Genomic DNA, 14,357 nt, shown 5'->3' with positions numbered 1-14,357 from the left:
TTCACTGGCAGAGCCCAGGTCTGATCCCTGGCTGGGGAACTAAGATCCTGCAAACCACACAGCATGCAAAAAAAAAAAAGTTCTTGCATGTACATTATCCTTGCATAGATTCATGAGTACTTTCTATTTTTTGGTTCCTTTTGTGAATGGGATCTTTTCCATATGTATGTTTATGATGTAAATACATATTTGTTAATATATAAAACAAAAGAATATCTATAGTGTAAATTACAGATTATGGAACATATACTTTAAAAACTGAACCCAGCCGTTATTCCGGTTTCTCTAGTTCTCCTACTCACGTCCTGGCTCTGTCCCTGGGCCCCACATTCCACGTGGTCGTCGCAGTCTCCGTGGGTCTGCGAGAGCTCCTCAGACTTTCTCTGTCATGACTTTAACCGTCCAAGGAGTGCTGGTCACCTATTTCATCGACTGTCCCTCAGCTTGGGTTTGTCTGACGTTTTCCCCACGGTTAGCCTGGGGTCCTAGGCTTTCCAGACAAAGAGCAGGGAGGTGCCCTTCTGATCACATCATGTCAGGGGTGCTTGCCGTCATCACGGCTTAGCGCCGCACATCACCCTGCGTCACTTGGCCGAGGCAGTGTTTACAGCCATCTCCTCCACGAAGCTGCTTCCTCCCCTTTCCACACTCTTTTGGGAAGCAAGTCACGAAGGCAGCCTACACTGCATGGGGGCAGGGGACAGCTACAGAAAATACTTGGAATTCTTCTGTAGGAAAATGTGTTTCTTCTCCTGAATTTATGTATTCACTCAATCATTTATGCCAGTTTGGATTCATGGATATTTATTTCATAATTTGGGTTTAATCCAAAAGTGCATTATTTATTTTCTCACTTAAATTTTTTAAGCTGTGGCCATTGGGAGCTCTTTCAAGTAGGCTCTGTGTCCCTTTGACGCCCCTATCCCTCGGTTTCTTTCTTTCTTTGTTTTTTTTAGCTTGTGGGATCTTAGTCCCCTGACCAGGGATCAAACCCATGTCCCCTGCAGTGGACGCTCAGAGTCTAACTGCTAGACTGCCAGGGAATTCCATCCTTTGGTCTCTTTCGAGCACCTCCTTCCTTTCTGATAGATGCTCCACCTCATCTTTTGCTTGTCCTGCTCCAACCCTAGCACCATGTCTCCAGGGAGCCTGGAGACCAGAATCAGAAACCAAGATCTGGGTGCTGGGTGTGCTTGTTGCTCGTAGGGTCACACGCCAAGGCCCTTAGAGCAGAGCTAGGAAACACCTGTCTACATACTTCGCTGTGCGTGCACACACATGCCTTTGTTAACCAGTGGGTGTGTGGGTGCATGCTAAGTCACTTCTGTCATGTCTGACTGTTTGCGACCCTATGGACTGTAGCCTGCCCATCTCCTCTGTCCATGGGATTCTCTAGGCAAGAACAATGAGTGGGTTTCCGTTTCTCTATAACCAGTGGTTATTTGCATATAAACTGAGATCACTTTATATGTACAAACTTAGTCCCGCTAGCCTTCCTAGATTGTCTTGTTTTCCTCTTTGTATCATCTCATTTCATCCCACAACTACATGAGCTCAAGACCATTATTGAAGCCCTGTGCTGCCTCCTTGTGTCCTGGGGATTATAAAGCCCCACGGCCTTCAGGCGGTTGACTGAATCAATGTGTGAGGTCTTACAATGGCCACCAAGGACCCAGGATGCATGAGGCATTGAGGGATAAGTGTTTCCCCAACTCAGGACTTGGGGAGGTGAGTTAAGCCGGAACAAGTGACAGACGGTGGGCAGGACAGACCGTGATTAATGGTCAGTGCACTGACCCAGATGGCTGGGCCAGAGGAGTCCACAGCAGACACCCCTGGAGCTGGACACGGTCCGTGGGGCTCAACCCCAGGGAGGGGCTGGAATCAGGCAGAATGGGGAGAAGCTGGGGTCAGGCAGCAGCTGACACGCAGCCCAAGCTCTCTGGCTTGCTAGTCTTTGGGGAGCCTGGCCCTGGGCTGCCCGCTCCTGTCTTAGCTCAGCTTTGCTCCCACAGGGCCGCAGGCACTGACTCACCTCCTCCTGAGGTGCTTCTGGGCCCTGACGAAGAAGGGCCTCTCAGAAGGTCGGCGTCAGTGGCTCAGGGTCCTGGGTTCCAGTCCCTGTACCACTGCTTTCCTGCCGGATCATTCTGAGCAAATCGTTTCATCCCTCCATCCAGGAGGGACAGGGGAGAGCTCCTCACAGGAGACCACAGGGGAAGGTTTGGGGACCACCTGCTGAACTGCAACCCTGGACAGCAGCCCCCAGGGAAACCTGGGGACCCTGCCACTGGACCAGCCCTCACCGATGAGGGCTGTCAGGGAAAATGACAGCCCTCCGGCCTCAGTTTTCTTCTCTCAGAGACACCAAGTTGAGGCTTCAAGGATCGTGTAGGTGATAGCTTAGTGTGGGGCCTGGCACGTAGTAGGCGCTCAAGAAACGGTGTGTGCGGAGCAGAGCCGGCGCAGTGCAGCGACTCGCCCAAGGTCACACAGCCGGGCCGGAGCCGACCCGGGCGGCCTGACTCCAGCGGGCGGGTTTGCGAGGAGCCAGCTTGGGGGAGCGGTGTTTGGAGGAGCGGGCGCGGACGTGGGCGGGAAGGGAGTTCTATTTTGGAGCGGGTGACAACGCGGAACGCAGCGGGGGCTGGGTCCCTCCCTGGGCTCCCCGAGTCCCAGTCACCTTCCCGCGACCCTTCCCGGGAGGGGCGTCCCGGGCGGGTAGGGGGGAGCGGGAGGGGCGGGCAGGCGGTTACCTCATCGCCGCCTCCGGGAGGCTCCACTCGCTGCTCGCTGCTCGCTCGCGCGGCCGGCTGGGGCGGCGACTCCGGGCGCCGGAGCGAGAAAAGGACGGAGGGACCGAGGCGCCGAGGCAGCGCCGCCCCCTGCATCCTGCTCTGCCGTGGGGCCCGCGAGGCGAGGAGGTCCGACCTCGGTGCCCCGTGCTGTCGCCGGCGCCTCCAGTGGCGCTGCGGGGCCGAGGCCGTGTCTGCGCGCGGCGCGCTCGGTCAGTTCTCTCCTGAGCTTGGCACTCACTCGAGCTGCTCGTGCGTCCGCCGTCCGCCTGCTCGGCTGTCTGTCTGCCCTCTACCACCAGCTCCGACCTCCAGCCTGGCCTCCCCGGGCCCCCGGTGCTCCAAGGCGCGATGAGGAGCGCGGCGGGGCTGGGGCGCACAGTGCAGGGCGCGCCGGGCGCACAGAGCGGCGCCGGCCCATGAGGCTTCCCAGAGCGGGGCGCAGCAGCACGCGCGGGCCATGGGGGGCAGCCTGCGGGTGGCGGTGCTGGGCGCTCCGGGCGTGGGCAAGACGGCCATCATCCGTCAGTTCCTGTTCGGTGACTACCCCGAGCGCCACAGGCCCACGGACGGGCCGCGCCTCTACCGGCCCGCGGTGCTGCTCGACGGCGCCGTCTACGACCTGAGCATTCGCGATGGCGACGGTGCTGGCCCCGGTCAGAGCCCCGGGGGGCAAGAGGTAGTGGACTGAGGGGTGGGCAGGGGCGTGTGGCAGCATGTGGGTGGATGCTCGGTACACACGTGCGTGTCCGCGTGGACGGCCCAGGGGTACCCGACTGTGTTCATGGACCGAAGGATTGATGTGTGTCCTGGCATTTGTGCTTTTCACCTCTTCTGCCGGCATGCAGTTGCCCCAACTTAGGCCTAAGACCCGGCGACTTTGCAGAGTGGCTTTTTCTCTCTTGCTTAAATTGCTATTTCTCTGCCTTCGCTGGTGGGTGGGGATTAGTGCACGGGGGAGCATGGTTCTGCCTCCCTAAGAGTGAGTGTTCCGTGTTTGAAGCCACGAGCAGAGCCGCAGTGGGAGAGGTTGAAGCCAGACACCGGGGTGTCCGTTCTGAGGGCATCATTCTCTGCTCCCTCATTCCTATGACCTGCAGCCAAGACTTGTTTAATAATTTTGCAAAGTCCAGGGCAGACTTTGAATCCTTGGGAGTTGATGCCTTCAAGAAGTGAAGAGGAAAGAGCAAGCAAGATTAAGGAGGGCTTCCTGGTGAGGGTGGCATTTGGGCTGAACCGGGACGGATGAGTGAAATTCTGATTAGAGGAAGCGGCGGAAGCATTTCCAGGTGGAAAGAGCAGCGTGTGCTGCGACCGGAAGCCTAAGTATGGTCTCCGCAGGCTCAGGAACACGCGCCCAGGCTCGGAGGCAGGAACTGCTCCTGAGGGCGCCCGGGGAGGGGCGGGGCCTGGCCCGAAAGAAGGGAACCATGGGAAACAGAGGAAGGGGCGAGGAAGGAGACAGGCCTCAGGGGAGAGGAGACCCAGAGAGAAGGGCTGGACGCTGGCTGGCTTCAGGCACGGTTTTAAAAGGTATACCCCAGCGGTCCTAAGGACAGTAAGGCCCGGGAGCTTGCGGGAGAGGGCCACAGACTAGGAGAAGAAGGGCCGAGGCCTGAGCGTGAACTGTGTGGGTTTCGCGTCAAGGCTCATTGCAGAAGGTCTGGATGCGAGAGAGCAAGACGGCTTCGGCAAACTCTGGCCTCCCGCCCCCCAGGACTGGCCGGACTCTAAAGACTGGAGCTTGCAGGACACGGACGCCTTCGTGCTTGTCTACGATATCTGCAGCCCGGACAGCTTCGACTATGTGAAGGCGCTGCGGCAGCGCATCGCGGAGACCAGGTAAGGTGCCCCGCCCGGGTTGCGTGTGAGACAGCGGGGAGTGTTTGTGGGTCTGGCTGGGCCTTTTTTCCCCCGAGGTGAGTGGGTGGGCTCTTCCGCCGTCCTGGGCCAGGTCTCAGGCCTTTTCGGGCCTGGCCTCTATCCCTAAGCGGTCTTTGGTCCTGGTTCTTTGTGGGTCTGGTGTTTGCTGGGGGTTCTCTGGCTGCAGGAAAGTATGCTCCTTCGTGTGTATATACTAGAGGGATTCTCCGGCCATGGGGGTCCCAGGCACTGCGACCTTCATCCTCCTTTGGCCTCCAGGCCGGCGGGCGCACCTGAAGCACCCATTCTCGTGGTGGGCAACAAGCGGGACCGGCAGCGGCTGCGGTTCGGGCCTCGGCGTGCACTGGCTGCCCTAGTGCGCAGGGGCTGGCGCTGCGGATACCTCGAGTGCTCTGCCAAGTACAATTGGCACGTGCTGCGACTCTTCCGCGAGCTGCTGCGCTGTGCGCTCGTGCGCGCACGCCCTGCGCATCCGGCTCTGCGCCTGCAGGGGGCGCTGCACCCGGCGCGCTGCAGTCTCATGTGATCGAATTGGAAAAACGCCCTTTACGGGGGGGAGGGGCCTTCTAGTTAACTGGAACAACTAGGTACCCGGATTGGACGAGATTGTCCAGCTTCTCTCGGATTGGACAGGACAGTCTCCTCCCTGATTGGCTGAGGAACGCTCCCGCCCAGTGTCCTGGGCGACAAGCTTTTCTTTGAACCTCATTGGGCCCACCAGGCCCCACTGGACAAATTAGTCCTTTCTGGGACCTCATTGGGTCACGGTCCCATTGGATGAAAAGGACTTGGCTATGAATCTGATTGGACACGCTCAGGTTGCTCTTGGAGTTTCATTGGACCAACTGTTAAGTCACACCTCTCGGGAGGAAACAGGGGAAGCAAGGTGCACCTGGCATTTCTGGGATAGCAAGATAATCTTGGGGAATGCCAAGCTTCCACTGCAGAGGGCATGAGTTCGATCCCTGGTTGGGGAACTAACATCTCTCATGCCTCACAAAGTGGCTAAAAAATAAATTTTGTGCTTCCCAGGTGGCGCTAGTGGTAAAGAACCTGTCTGCCCATGCAGAAGACATACACCTAAAGGTCAGGGCTGACAGGCATTGCTCCCTCGCAGTTGACTCCAGAATCCCAACCTGTAATGAGGGTTCTCAAATGGATGTGACGGCCCCAAGGCTGGGTCTCCAAGACGCAGACACAAGTAGCTGGAAGAAAACTTTACTGTCAGGCTCTGCAGGGCCGCGGGACCTCAGGAAGGGTCCTTACTGGGCTGGCCCAGCCTCCTCTAAGGCATTCAATAATATTAGTAATTAAATAGCAATGCTCATCCCCCAAGCGGAATGTACACCAGAAGTCCCATTGTGCCATGTGGTCCCGAGGGGTCTGGTCCCGTGAGGTCTGGTCCCCGAGAGGCAGGGGCATTCCCTGATGCAGAGGGGTTAAGGCCACAAAGGAGAAGGAGAAAACAGAGGACTGGGGGCAGCTGGGCTGGTCCGTCACATCCAGGAATCCGGCTCGGTCTTCGGGCTGACTGAGCGCAGGGCATGCCAGGTCCCGGACCCCGTGGGTCCAGGTGGGCGGCGGGGGCCCCTTGGTGTGGGTATGCGTGAGGGTTTGCGGTCTGGCTGTGTGTCCATCCGGCCTCGTGCCCAGGTCCTCAGGGGCTCTGGGCCGGCCAGAGGACTCCCGGGTGCAGCTGGTGGGCCCCCTACACCGGGGCAGGGGCTGCCCTCATCGGAAGAGCTGGACAGGGCTGGGCCTCGGGGCCCGGGCAGCCCGTTGGCCATCCTGCCAGAGTCCCCGGGTTGGCCACACTTGCTACCCAGGACGCTGAGGGACGAAGAGGAGGAGCTAGACGAACAGTAGGCTGAGTCAGGAGCTGGAGGGTCTGGGGCCCGAATTGGGTCAGGGGCTGGTCCACTGGGGGTCCCACCAGCAGCAGCAGCCTCAAGGGCTCGGGCGTTGGCTAGGAACTCCTCTTCCAGGCGCTGAAACAGTTGCTGTTCCTGCTTTGGGTCAAGCTGCAGGGGTGTGCGGAAGACACTGGCCGGGATTGTGCTCAACTCAGGACTGGGGCTGGGGACCCTGGGAGCTGCAGGGCTGTGGGCGCGGGGAGTGTGGGGGCTGCTTCTGCCCGAACCCCCACTGCCCCTGCCCCGCGGCACCCAGGAATGTTGCCCGTCTCGGCCCCGACGCACCAGCAGCACTGCCTGCTCTTCACGGCTCTGACTCCGGGCCCGCCGGACAGGGCTGGGCGCCGACAGCTGGCCTCCCCTGCCTCCTGGGGCCCCACGCGGCCGCCCCCGATCCAGCCGGTCCCGGGACTGGCTGCGCGGGGCGGGAGGCCGTCTCGGGGAGGCCGGGGTGCCCGTGGTCACCCGCCGGCTGGGACGCTCCCGCCGGGGGCCAGTGCCTGATTCTTCACTGCGGGCACCAAGGGGGCCGCTCTGGGCCGAAGAGGCTGAGGAATCGCTGTCCCCAGAGTAACGGCGGGAGCGGGGATGGGGGGGCAGCTGGTCCCGGGCCCTGGGGCAGGGGAACAAGAGAGAGAGGTGGGCCAAGGTAGAGAGACCCGGTGCACAGAAAGGGTGGGGAGGGGAAGGAACAGGCAGACGTATGGCTGCGGGCGAGACACCTGTGGTGGTGGCGGGGGTGCCAAGGGTTTCTGTCCCTTCTGGGGACTTCCAGAGAGAAGTGAGAGATTCTGCCACAGCTTCCTGCAGCCAGGGCCACCCTCCACCACCCCACCCCAAGGCAGCGGAAGAAGCAAGGCCCCAAACTCCCTGCTTCTCAAGCCTCCAGCTTCCTGGGCAGGCCAGAGGGAAGCTGGGTTGGATTGGCGGCCACCCAGCCCCCAGGGCCCGCCCAGCTGTGTTGTTCGTTTGCTTGAGTTGCCATGGAGATGGGAAGCCAGGCCCACCCCCACCCACGGGAACTTTTCCCAGGGTGTGAGTCACTGGAAGCAGCGTCATCCAGGCCAGGGCGGGCGCCCCCCACCCCCACCCCCTGGACCCCGGTCCCATGTCCTCTCTCCTCTCACCTGAGTGGGGTCTCAGGCCCCTCCTTCGAGCTGCGTAGGCCAATGGGTGTCACCTCTGGGCGGGAGCCCCGGCGCTCCCCCCCTGGGGCTGGGCTACCAGCTCGGGGGCTGGGGCTGGGTGACACTCGCTGCGGGGAGAAGGTGCGGGTCCTGGGCTGGGGCGGGCGGTGGGCTGCAGGGAGAGGGTCGGTGCCGCGTGAGGGGCGGGGCCGCAGAGGTGCACGCCCCCGCCCCGCCCCGCCCCCGCCTGGACACTGACCCGCGGAGGAGCAGCGGCAGGGGTCGTGCTTGTCCAGGTAGTGCTCCAGCGTGTCCCAGCCGCCTCCCACACGTACCATCACGTGGCTCCTCAGCACCTGTGGGAGCCCGGCGAGCGCAGGTCACCCGCCGCGCGTCTCCCCCGCCTCCTGGGCTCTGCCTGCTCGGGGAGCCCCTCGCTCTCACCCGCACGAAGATGAGCAGACTGGAGTCTCCCACGCGGTACTTCCCCTCCGAGACCTTGATCATGGGAAACTGGTCTGGGCAGGTGCAGCGCCCTAAGATCTCCCTCACCTGAGAGGAGAGGCTGGAGGTCAGGGGTCAGGTCCCTCCTCCCTGGGCCTGATGTCAGCAGCTCCAGGGTCAGAAGGAAGTAAATCCTTCTGTATAGCAGAGGTTCCGATTGTGTTGCCCTGGACTTGAGTGCCGCCTCTGTACTTGACCTTTCACCAGAGCTCCTTCCCTTCTGACTACCGAGGGGGCAGGGAGCCGACCAGGACGAGGTGAGGGACTGCTTCAAGTCCCTGAGCCCTTGGAGTCCTCACTCACCCCCCCCTCACCCGTTTCAGAGACGTGAATGTTGAGGCCCAGAGAGAGGCAGGTTCGGGGAGGAGGCAGGTCTGAGCACAGAGGAGCAACGCCATACGGAGGCAGCAATGCCACAGACACGCAGGGCACACGCAGACGCCGCCATGCACACCAGGCCACCAGCCCGGCCAGCACACGTCTGCCCACACGCTCCCAGGCCAGGAGCTGCCAGGCTGGCTATGCGGGCGGCCCCACCCGCCTCCTCACCCACAGCAGAGCTGCTGAGAAAATGAGCAGGTGGAGCCTCGGGTGACCCTGGCCCGGGGTGGGGTGGCAGCCTCTGCCCACAGCCATCCGGCTGCCCGCCTCCAGGATGGGCACATCCCATCCTAACCTCCTGATAAGAAGGAAACTCTTGGCCAGGCTGTGGGGGTGTCAGGGACACCTAGGTCTCGGGAAGAGGAGGAGGGAGCTGGAGTCATGGTCTAGCACCTTCTATATACTCAGCATAGAACTCATCCCACAGCTCTTGACAGGATGTCAGCTCCCATTAGCATGGCTACTCTGGGCTGGGCTTCCCAGATAAGTCCTGGGGAAGGAACAGGGACCCGAAGAGCTTCTGGGAGCTTTCCTGGGCACTCACGTAGCACCTACTGTGTGCCAAGCACCTTGCCCTGGACCATGGGCCCCCTTCAACCTCGAGCTCAGTGATGGCGTGAATGCGGCAGTCTAGCAGCCGAGTGCAGGAAGGTGTGCCGGAGGGGCTTAAGTCCCCAGAATGTAGAACACCCAGCGCTTGCCTGGGGCACGGTTAGCACTGGGAGGAAGCAGGGGCATCATCGTGCCATGGGGCAGTGGAGGCCGAGTTTTCTCCCAGGCCACGCCAGGCCCTGTGACCTCACCCAGCACTCAGCCCTCTCTGCGCCTGCCTAACTCTTTGGGGCTGGGTATCCACTTGGTGCTCAACATATGCACCCTTTCCCCGGGGCAGGCTGTCCTGCAGCCACGAGGACAGGCCGCAGAAGGTTGCCGGCACCACCCTGCCTGCTGGTGCCTGGGTTGTGCTAGAATAAGCCCGGCCAGCGGGCATGCGCACTCGCAGACTCACCAGCTCATCGAGGTTGCGCAGGTCGCTGGGCGTCATGCGCGGGCCACGGGCTGGAGCTCCCGAGGCGGCGGGGGTCTCGGTGGTGTCCTCCCCGGCACTGGGGGCGTTGGAGGCCGAGGGCGCGGCGCGCAGCTCGCGCTCAATCTCCTGTTCGAACTGCACAAGGCGAGGGGCCAGCAGGCCGAGGCGGGCCCCGCGCCGCGCCACCTCCAGCAGGCACAGCACCACGCTCTTCTCGTTCTTGCGCAGCACCAAGTCCTCCGTCTCGAACATGAGCACTTCGGGTACACCCAGCTCCGAGCGGCACCAGCCAATGAAGGTGGCCACGTTGTCTCGGGCCATGAAGGAGCCGGGCACCACGCTGTGGGCCTGGAAGGCCACCCCGCGGGCCGGCCGCGCGGCAGCCATGGCACGGGCGGCGTCAGTGACGGCGTTGGCATGCTGGCACAGGGTGGTGCCCGTGGCCAGCCCCGTCAGGAAGCCATCGCCACCGCTGGGCAGACCCAGGCCGTACAAGGCGTTGAGCCACTCAGCCAGGTCCTCCTTCATGGCCTCCACGTAGGCCTCGCTCGAGCGGAACGGCCGCACACTCTTGGCCGCGGAGCCGGCAATGCCCGCCACGGGGTCTGCCATGCCCGGGCCAGCCGAGTCACTGTGGGCAGGGACAAGGGTCAGGATGGTTGTGGACCCAGCAAGTGCTCAGCACAGGCTAAGCCGCTGACCACCTGCACCTGCTTGTCGGTTCAGGCCAAATGCCTCAGTTTACCCGTCTGTGAAATGGATACAATAACAGAACCTTCCTCATAGGAACTAATGGGATGGATTTTTATAAAAGACTTCAGTGTCCATAAGTGTTGGCTGCTCTGTTCTTTCGGGAAGAGGGATTGAGAAGACTTGGCTGAGTCCTCCTTACTGCCCAGGCAGAGAGGCCCCCATCGTTACTGCCCCTGTGAGAGGCGAAGAGCTATGTCCGAGAGAGAGTAATCTGCAGCCCTGGACTCAACAGTAGGGACCCTGGACCCGACCTCAGAGAAGAGTTAGATCCGCTGCTCAGGCCTGGTGGCGATCCCACTTATCCGGAAAGATCCCAGGTCCTCCCTCAACCCGTTTACCCTAAAGCCTGTGTCATTGTAACACCGACAGGACGGCAGCAGCAGTAAAGCAATGTGACCGTGGCCAGGGCTAAGCGTGCAATGATAGTATCTCCATTTTACAGATGAGGAAACTGAGGCGCAGAGCTCGCTCAAGGTCGCGCAGCAGTGGGTAGCGGAGCTCGGCCCTCCAGCCCCGCGTGGCGGCTCCGGCGGCCGGCCCGGGCCAGGCCCCTCCTCCAGGGAGCCTCCCTAGCCCCAGACTGGTGCCTGTGAGCCGGGACTCGGAATGGCTGTCGCCAGTCCTGGCCGTCGCCAGCCCTGGCCGTCCTCTGGGCTCCGGCCCAGAGAGGGTGCGGGGCTGCCCAAGGTCACACAGCCCCGGGAGACAGAGGCCCGCGGCTGCCGCCACTGGGCCTGCTTCCCTGAGTGCCGGGCAGGGGGTGCTGGGGGGGTCCCTGCGCTCACCTGGCTCATCCCGCGGCCTCGGGGAGCATCGCCCCGGCTGGGCTGGAGCCGGGCGGGCCGCCGAAGGGAGGCGCCGCCCGAGCCACAGCCGATCCCGGTCCCGCCGCCGCGTCCTCCGCGCCCGCCGTCTCCGCCCCGCCTCCCTGGAATTCGGATCCGGCCCGGAGGGGGTGGGCGGGGCCGCGCGCCCTTAAAGGGGACGCGCTGTTCCTGGGCGGGGACCGGGCGGGCCCGGGACCCGGCCCAGCCCTGAGCAGAGGTGAGACCTGGGACCCCGGCGACCCTGCCGGGCCGGAGGTCCCATCCCCAGACCGGGTCCCTTCCCCCTCCTTGGTCTCCCGGGAAGGGGTTTGGGCGTTTTTGGCGGCACCCCCTCTGCAGATGGTGGCCTCCCCTGCTGAGCCGCATGGCCTATTCCCGAAAGGAACTCAGGAAGAGATAGGAGCCCGAGGCTGCGGAGTCACCTCCGGCCGGCGGGAGTGGACCTCCTTAGGTCCGATAAGTGAGGCCGTCCGGCCTTGGGTGGCGGCTTCCTGCCAGCCTCGCTGGCCTCGGGGATGGAGAGAATGGCTCTGTTTTACCCCCATTCAACCACTGGCCAAAGGAGCCTGGTAGGCTGCAGTCCATGGGGTCGCGAAGAGTCGGACACGACTGAGTGACTTCCCTTTCACTTTTCACTTTCATGCATTGGAGAAGGAAATGGCAACCCACTCCAGTGTTCTTGCCTGGAGAATCCCAGGGACGGGAGCGTGGTGGGCTGCCGTCTATGGAGTCACACAGAGTTGGACACGACTGAAGTGACTTAGCAGCAGCAGCAACCAGTGGCTCGTTATCAAATATTCTTTGTTAAACCCTGAAGTTTCTCAGATAAGAACGCTGAGGGGAGGGCAGGGAGGGGACTGGCTGAAGCCCCTGAGTCTGAGGCTTCGGCCCCTGCCCTGCCCTGGACCACCTCTGGCCACCCTGGTTGGGCACAGAATAAAGGCTGAAGGAAGGTGGGCAGCAGCCTGGCTCCTGAGGGTTAAGCCTGGCTGGTTTCTTTTCAGACTGCAGAGGAGAGACCTGCCCGGACCAAGGGAAAAAATCCTGCCCCCTGCTGCGGCTGGGTGGGGACGCCAGGCCTGGCTGGGCAGTAGCCTTGCTGGCCAGGCGGGGCTGCTGGGGGGAAGCACCACCAACAGCAGCCAGTGCTCAGAGCTTTATTCAATAAAACCCCCACTGTGTGCCAGGCCTGCTGTGCTCTGTGGGGGACGCTCTTATGCCCAAACTTGGGCTCAAGTCTGGAGAGGCTGGTGGCACTGGGATTTGACTGATGGAATACCTTTTACAGGAATACCTTCTTTCAAGGATGGGGCATCCGTCGGGTACATACAGTGTGCTGGACCTCCCGGGGCCAGGCTGCTCAGGGGCACCACCTCACCGCGTCCTCGCGACCTTTCAGAAAGGGGGGCTCTCACCTCAACACCCAGATGGTGCAGGTCCCACTCTGCCTTCCCAGCACCCCTGCCTCCCCACCGCCTAGTGAGGACGGCCCGTGCCTAGACGTGATAAAGGCTGGCACTTGCTGAGTGCCTGCTGAGTGTCTACTGAGTGTCTTAACCAGGAGCAAAAGGCAGAGAACGAAACAGAGCCAGCTGTGAGGCTTACAGTCTGGAGAGGTGGCCCTTGGGCTGCGGTAGGGACAAGGAGCCAAGGAGAAGGGAGCCGAGGGCCGGCAGAGTTGGGACGGGCTTGTCCTTTTGGATCAGGGAACTGGAAAGGTGAGGGAGGGGGCTGTGTGTGTGTCTGGAAGGGCCAGGGTGAAGGTCTAGGTGGGCCTGTGCCTGGTGGGTTGGAGAAAGGGGGAGGGGGCCTGTGAGACTGGAGAGGAGCGAGGTTTGGGCGGGGCCTGGGATACAGCTGGGGACGGCTCTGTAGGGCTTTGTGGGCCAGGCAGCCTTGAAGAGACGAGGGAGCAGGGGAGGGATGTGACCTGACTTATCCCTGTGGCTACCGTGGTGGGCAGGGCAGGGGCCCAGGAGGGAACCAGGTGGTGCCAGTTGGTGAGAGGAGTTGAATTTTGAGGCTATATTTTGAGGGGAAAGCGGATAGAATGTGCTGGTGAATGAGGTATGGGGGTGAAGGCAGAGTCCCAGGTTTGGGGCCGCTGATACCTGGGGAGGACAGGATCTCTACAGACAGGGCCGGGTAAGATTAGGGTGTGGAAACGAATTCCCAAAGTATCCTGTGAGGTGTGACGCTGTTTGGTATTCTGCTTCTACAGTCTGGGGAGACGGAGGCGCAGAGAGCAGGGATGTGTGTGGTCAGCAGCTGGGCAGGATTTTGACCCCTGCTTCTATCTGCCTCATGACCTGCAGGGCCCTGGACGCGGGTGAGTTCAGACTGGACCCAGGCCCTGCTGTAGGTCACTGGGTGGATTGGTTAAGCTCCCCGAGCGGTGTTTGCACGGTCTGTAAAATGGGACAACAGCCATCACATCACGGAGTTGTGAGAATACCATCACTCAGCCCAGTGCCCTCAGGGGATTCATCCACTGCTCGGCTGAGGACCAGGGCCCGAGGGGCACTGTTCCTGTCTGCAGCCCCCTGACTCCAGTGTTCTGACTCTGGACACATGGCAGGTGTGGTGCCCACTGGTGTGGCCAGACCCACGGCCCGGGCCATGGAGGGCTTTGGCTTTGACCCCCTCCGTCATAAGGTGACTTCTCCTCCGAGGGACGCATGGATGCTGCTGGAGGGAGGAGAGGTTTGGGCTGAGGTTGTCCAGAGCCCATCCCTGCAGACTCCACAGGCCACCTGCAAGTACAGAGTGCTGCGCTCCCATGCAGCTTGGGGAGCGGGCATGTGGCTGGATCTCCGGTCTGGGCTGCTGGGTGCTAGGGCGCAGCCTGCTGGCCTTGGTTGCAGCTGGAGGTTGGATGACTGCCTCGAGGCCCCCCCACCCACCCTTGGCGCTGGGGAGCTGGGGTCCTGGCAGGCTCTACCCGATACCTTCTGGGTTAGGCTGACGTGGGAACGCGGTCTGGGGTGAGTGGGTGTGACCCACCAGGGGCTCGAGGCTGCCCTGTCCACATGGGTCCAGCCGTGACAACTGCTCCTGCCCTGGCTGCGGGGCGAGTGACCCCAGCTCTCCTGAGCGGCCACCCTGCGCCCGTGAGAGAGCAGCAGGCCCGCAAAGCCCGCTCT

The 14,357-nt window shown here is 61.9% G+C and overlaps 2 protein-coding genes across 2 annotated transcripts; one reads left to right on the top strand and one right to left on the bottom strand.

Annotated features, from left to right (window-relative positions):
• Nucleotides 1-3,255: 3,255 nt before the first annotated feature.
• On the top strand, nucleotides 3,256-5,556 carry RASL10A (RAS like family 10 member A). Its single transcript, XM_068990138.1, has 3 exons — nucleotides 3,256-3,474; nucleotides 4,513-4,637; nucleotides 4,938-5,556. Exons 1-3 carry the CDS (start codon nucleotides 3,256-3,258, stop codon nucleotides 5,203-5,205), a joined length of 612 nt encoding a protein of 203 aa, XP_068846239.1. The 3' UTR covers nucleotides 5,206-5,556.
• A 343-nt stretch (nucleotides 5,557-5,899) lies between these two features.
• Nucleotides 5,900-11,281, bottom strand: GAS2L1 (growth arrest specific 2 like 1). Its single transcript, XM_068989790.1, has 6 exons — nucleotides 11,173-11,281; nucleotides 9,614-10,265; nucleotides 8,164-8,271; nucleotides 7,979-8,075; nucleotides 7,720-7,891; nucleotides 5,900-7,205 (listed from the first exon to the last, which is right to left on the bottom strand). Exons 2-6 carry the CDS (start codon nucleotides 10,244-10,246, stop codon nucleotides 6,176-6,178), a joined length of 2,040 nt encoding a protein of 679 aa, XP_068845891.1. The 5' UTR covers nucleotides 10,247-10,265; nucleotides 11,173-11,281; the 3' UTR covers nucleotides 5,900-6,175.
• Nucleotides 11,282-14,357: the final 3,076 nt, after the last annotated feature.

This window comes from Capricornis sumatraensis, chromosome 17 (assembly GCF_032405125.1).
Source record: "Capricornis sumatraensis isolate serow.1 chromosome 17, serow.2, whole genome shotgun sequence".
NCBI lineage: Eukaryota > Metazoa > Chordata > Mammalia > Artiodactyla > Bovidae > Capricornis > Capricornis sumatraensis.
This window is presented reverse-complemented; position numbering and strand designations above follow the sequence as displayed.

Excerpts from the sequence above, each read along its gene's own strand:
- RASL10A (XM_068990138.1), top strand. The coding sequence starts at position 3,256 with ATGGGGGGCAGCCTGCGGGTGGCGGTGCTGGGCGCTCCGGGCGTGGGC. Across the intron at positions 3,475-4,512 it reads AGAGCCCCGGGGGGCAAGAG|GACTGGCCGGACTCTAAAGA; the intron begins GTAGTGGACTGA and ends CCCGCCCCCCAG. Across the intron at positions 4,638-4,937 it reads CAGCGCATCGCGGAGACCAG|GCCGGCGGGCGCACCTGAAG; the intron begins GTAAGGTGCCCC and ends TTTGGCCTCCAG.
- GAS2L1 (XM_068989790.1), bottom strand. The coding sequence starts at position 10,246 with ATGGCAGACCCCGTGGCGGGCATTGCCGGCTCCGCGGCCAAGAGTGTG. Across the intron at positions 8,076-8,163 it reads GTCTGCTCATCTTCGTGCGG|GTGCTGAGGAGCCACGTGAT; the intron begins GTGAGAGCGAGG and ends GGGCTCCCACAG. Across the intron at positions 7,892-7,978 it reads CTGCCGCTGCTCCTCCGCGG|CCCACCGCCCGCCCCAGCCC; the intron begins GTCAGTGTCCAG and ends CTCTCCCTGCAG.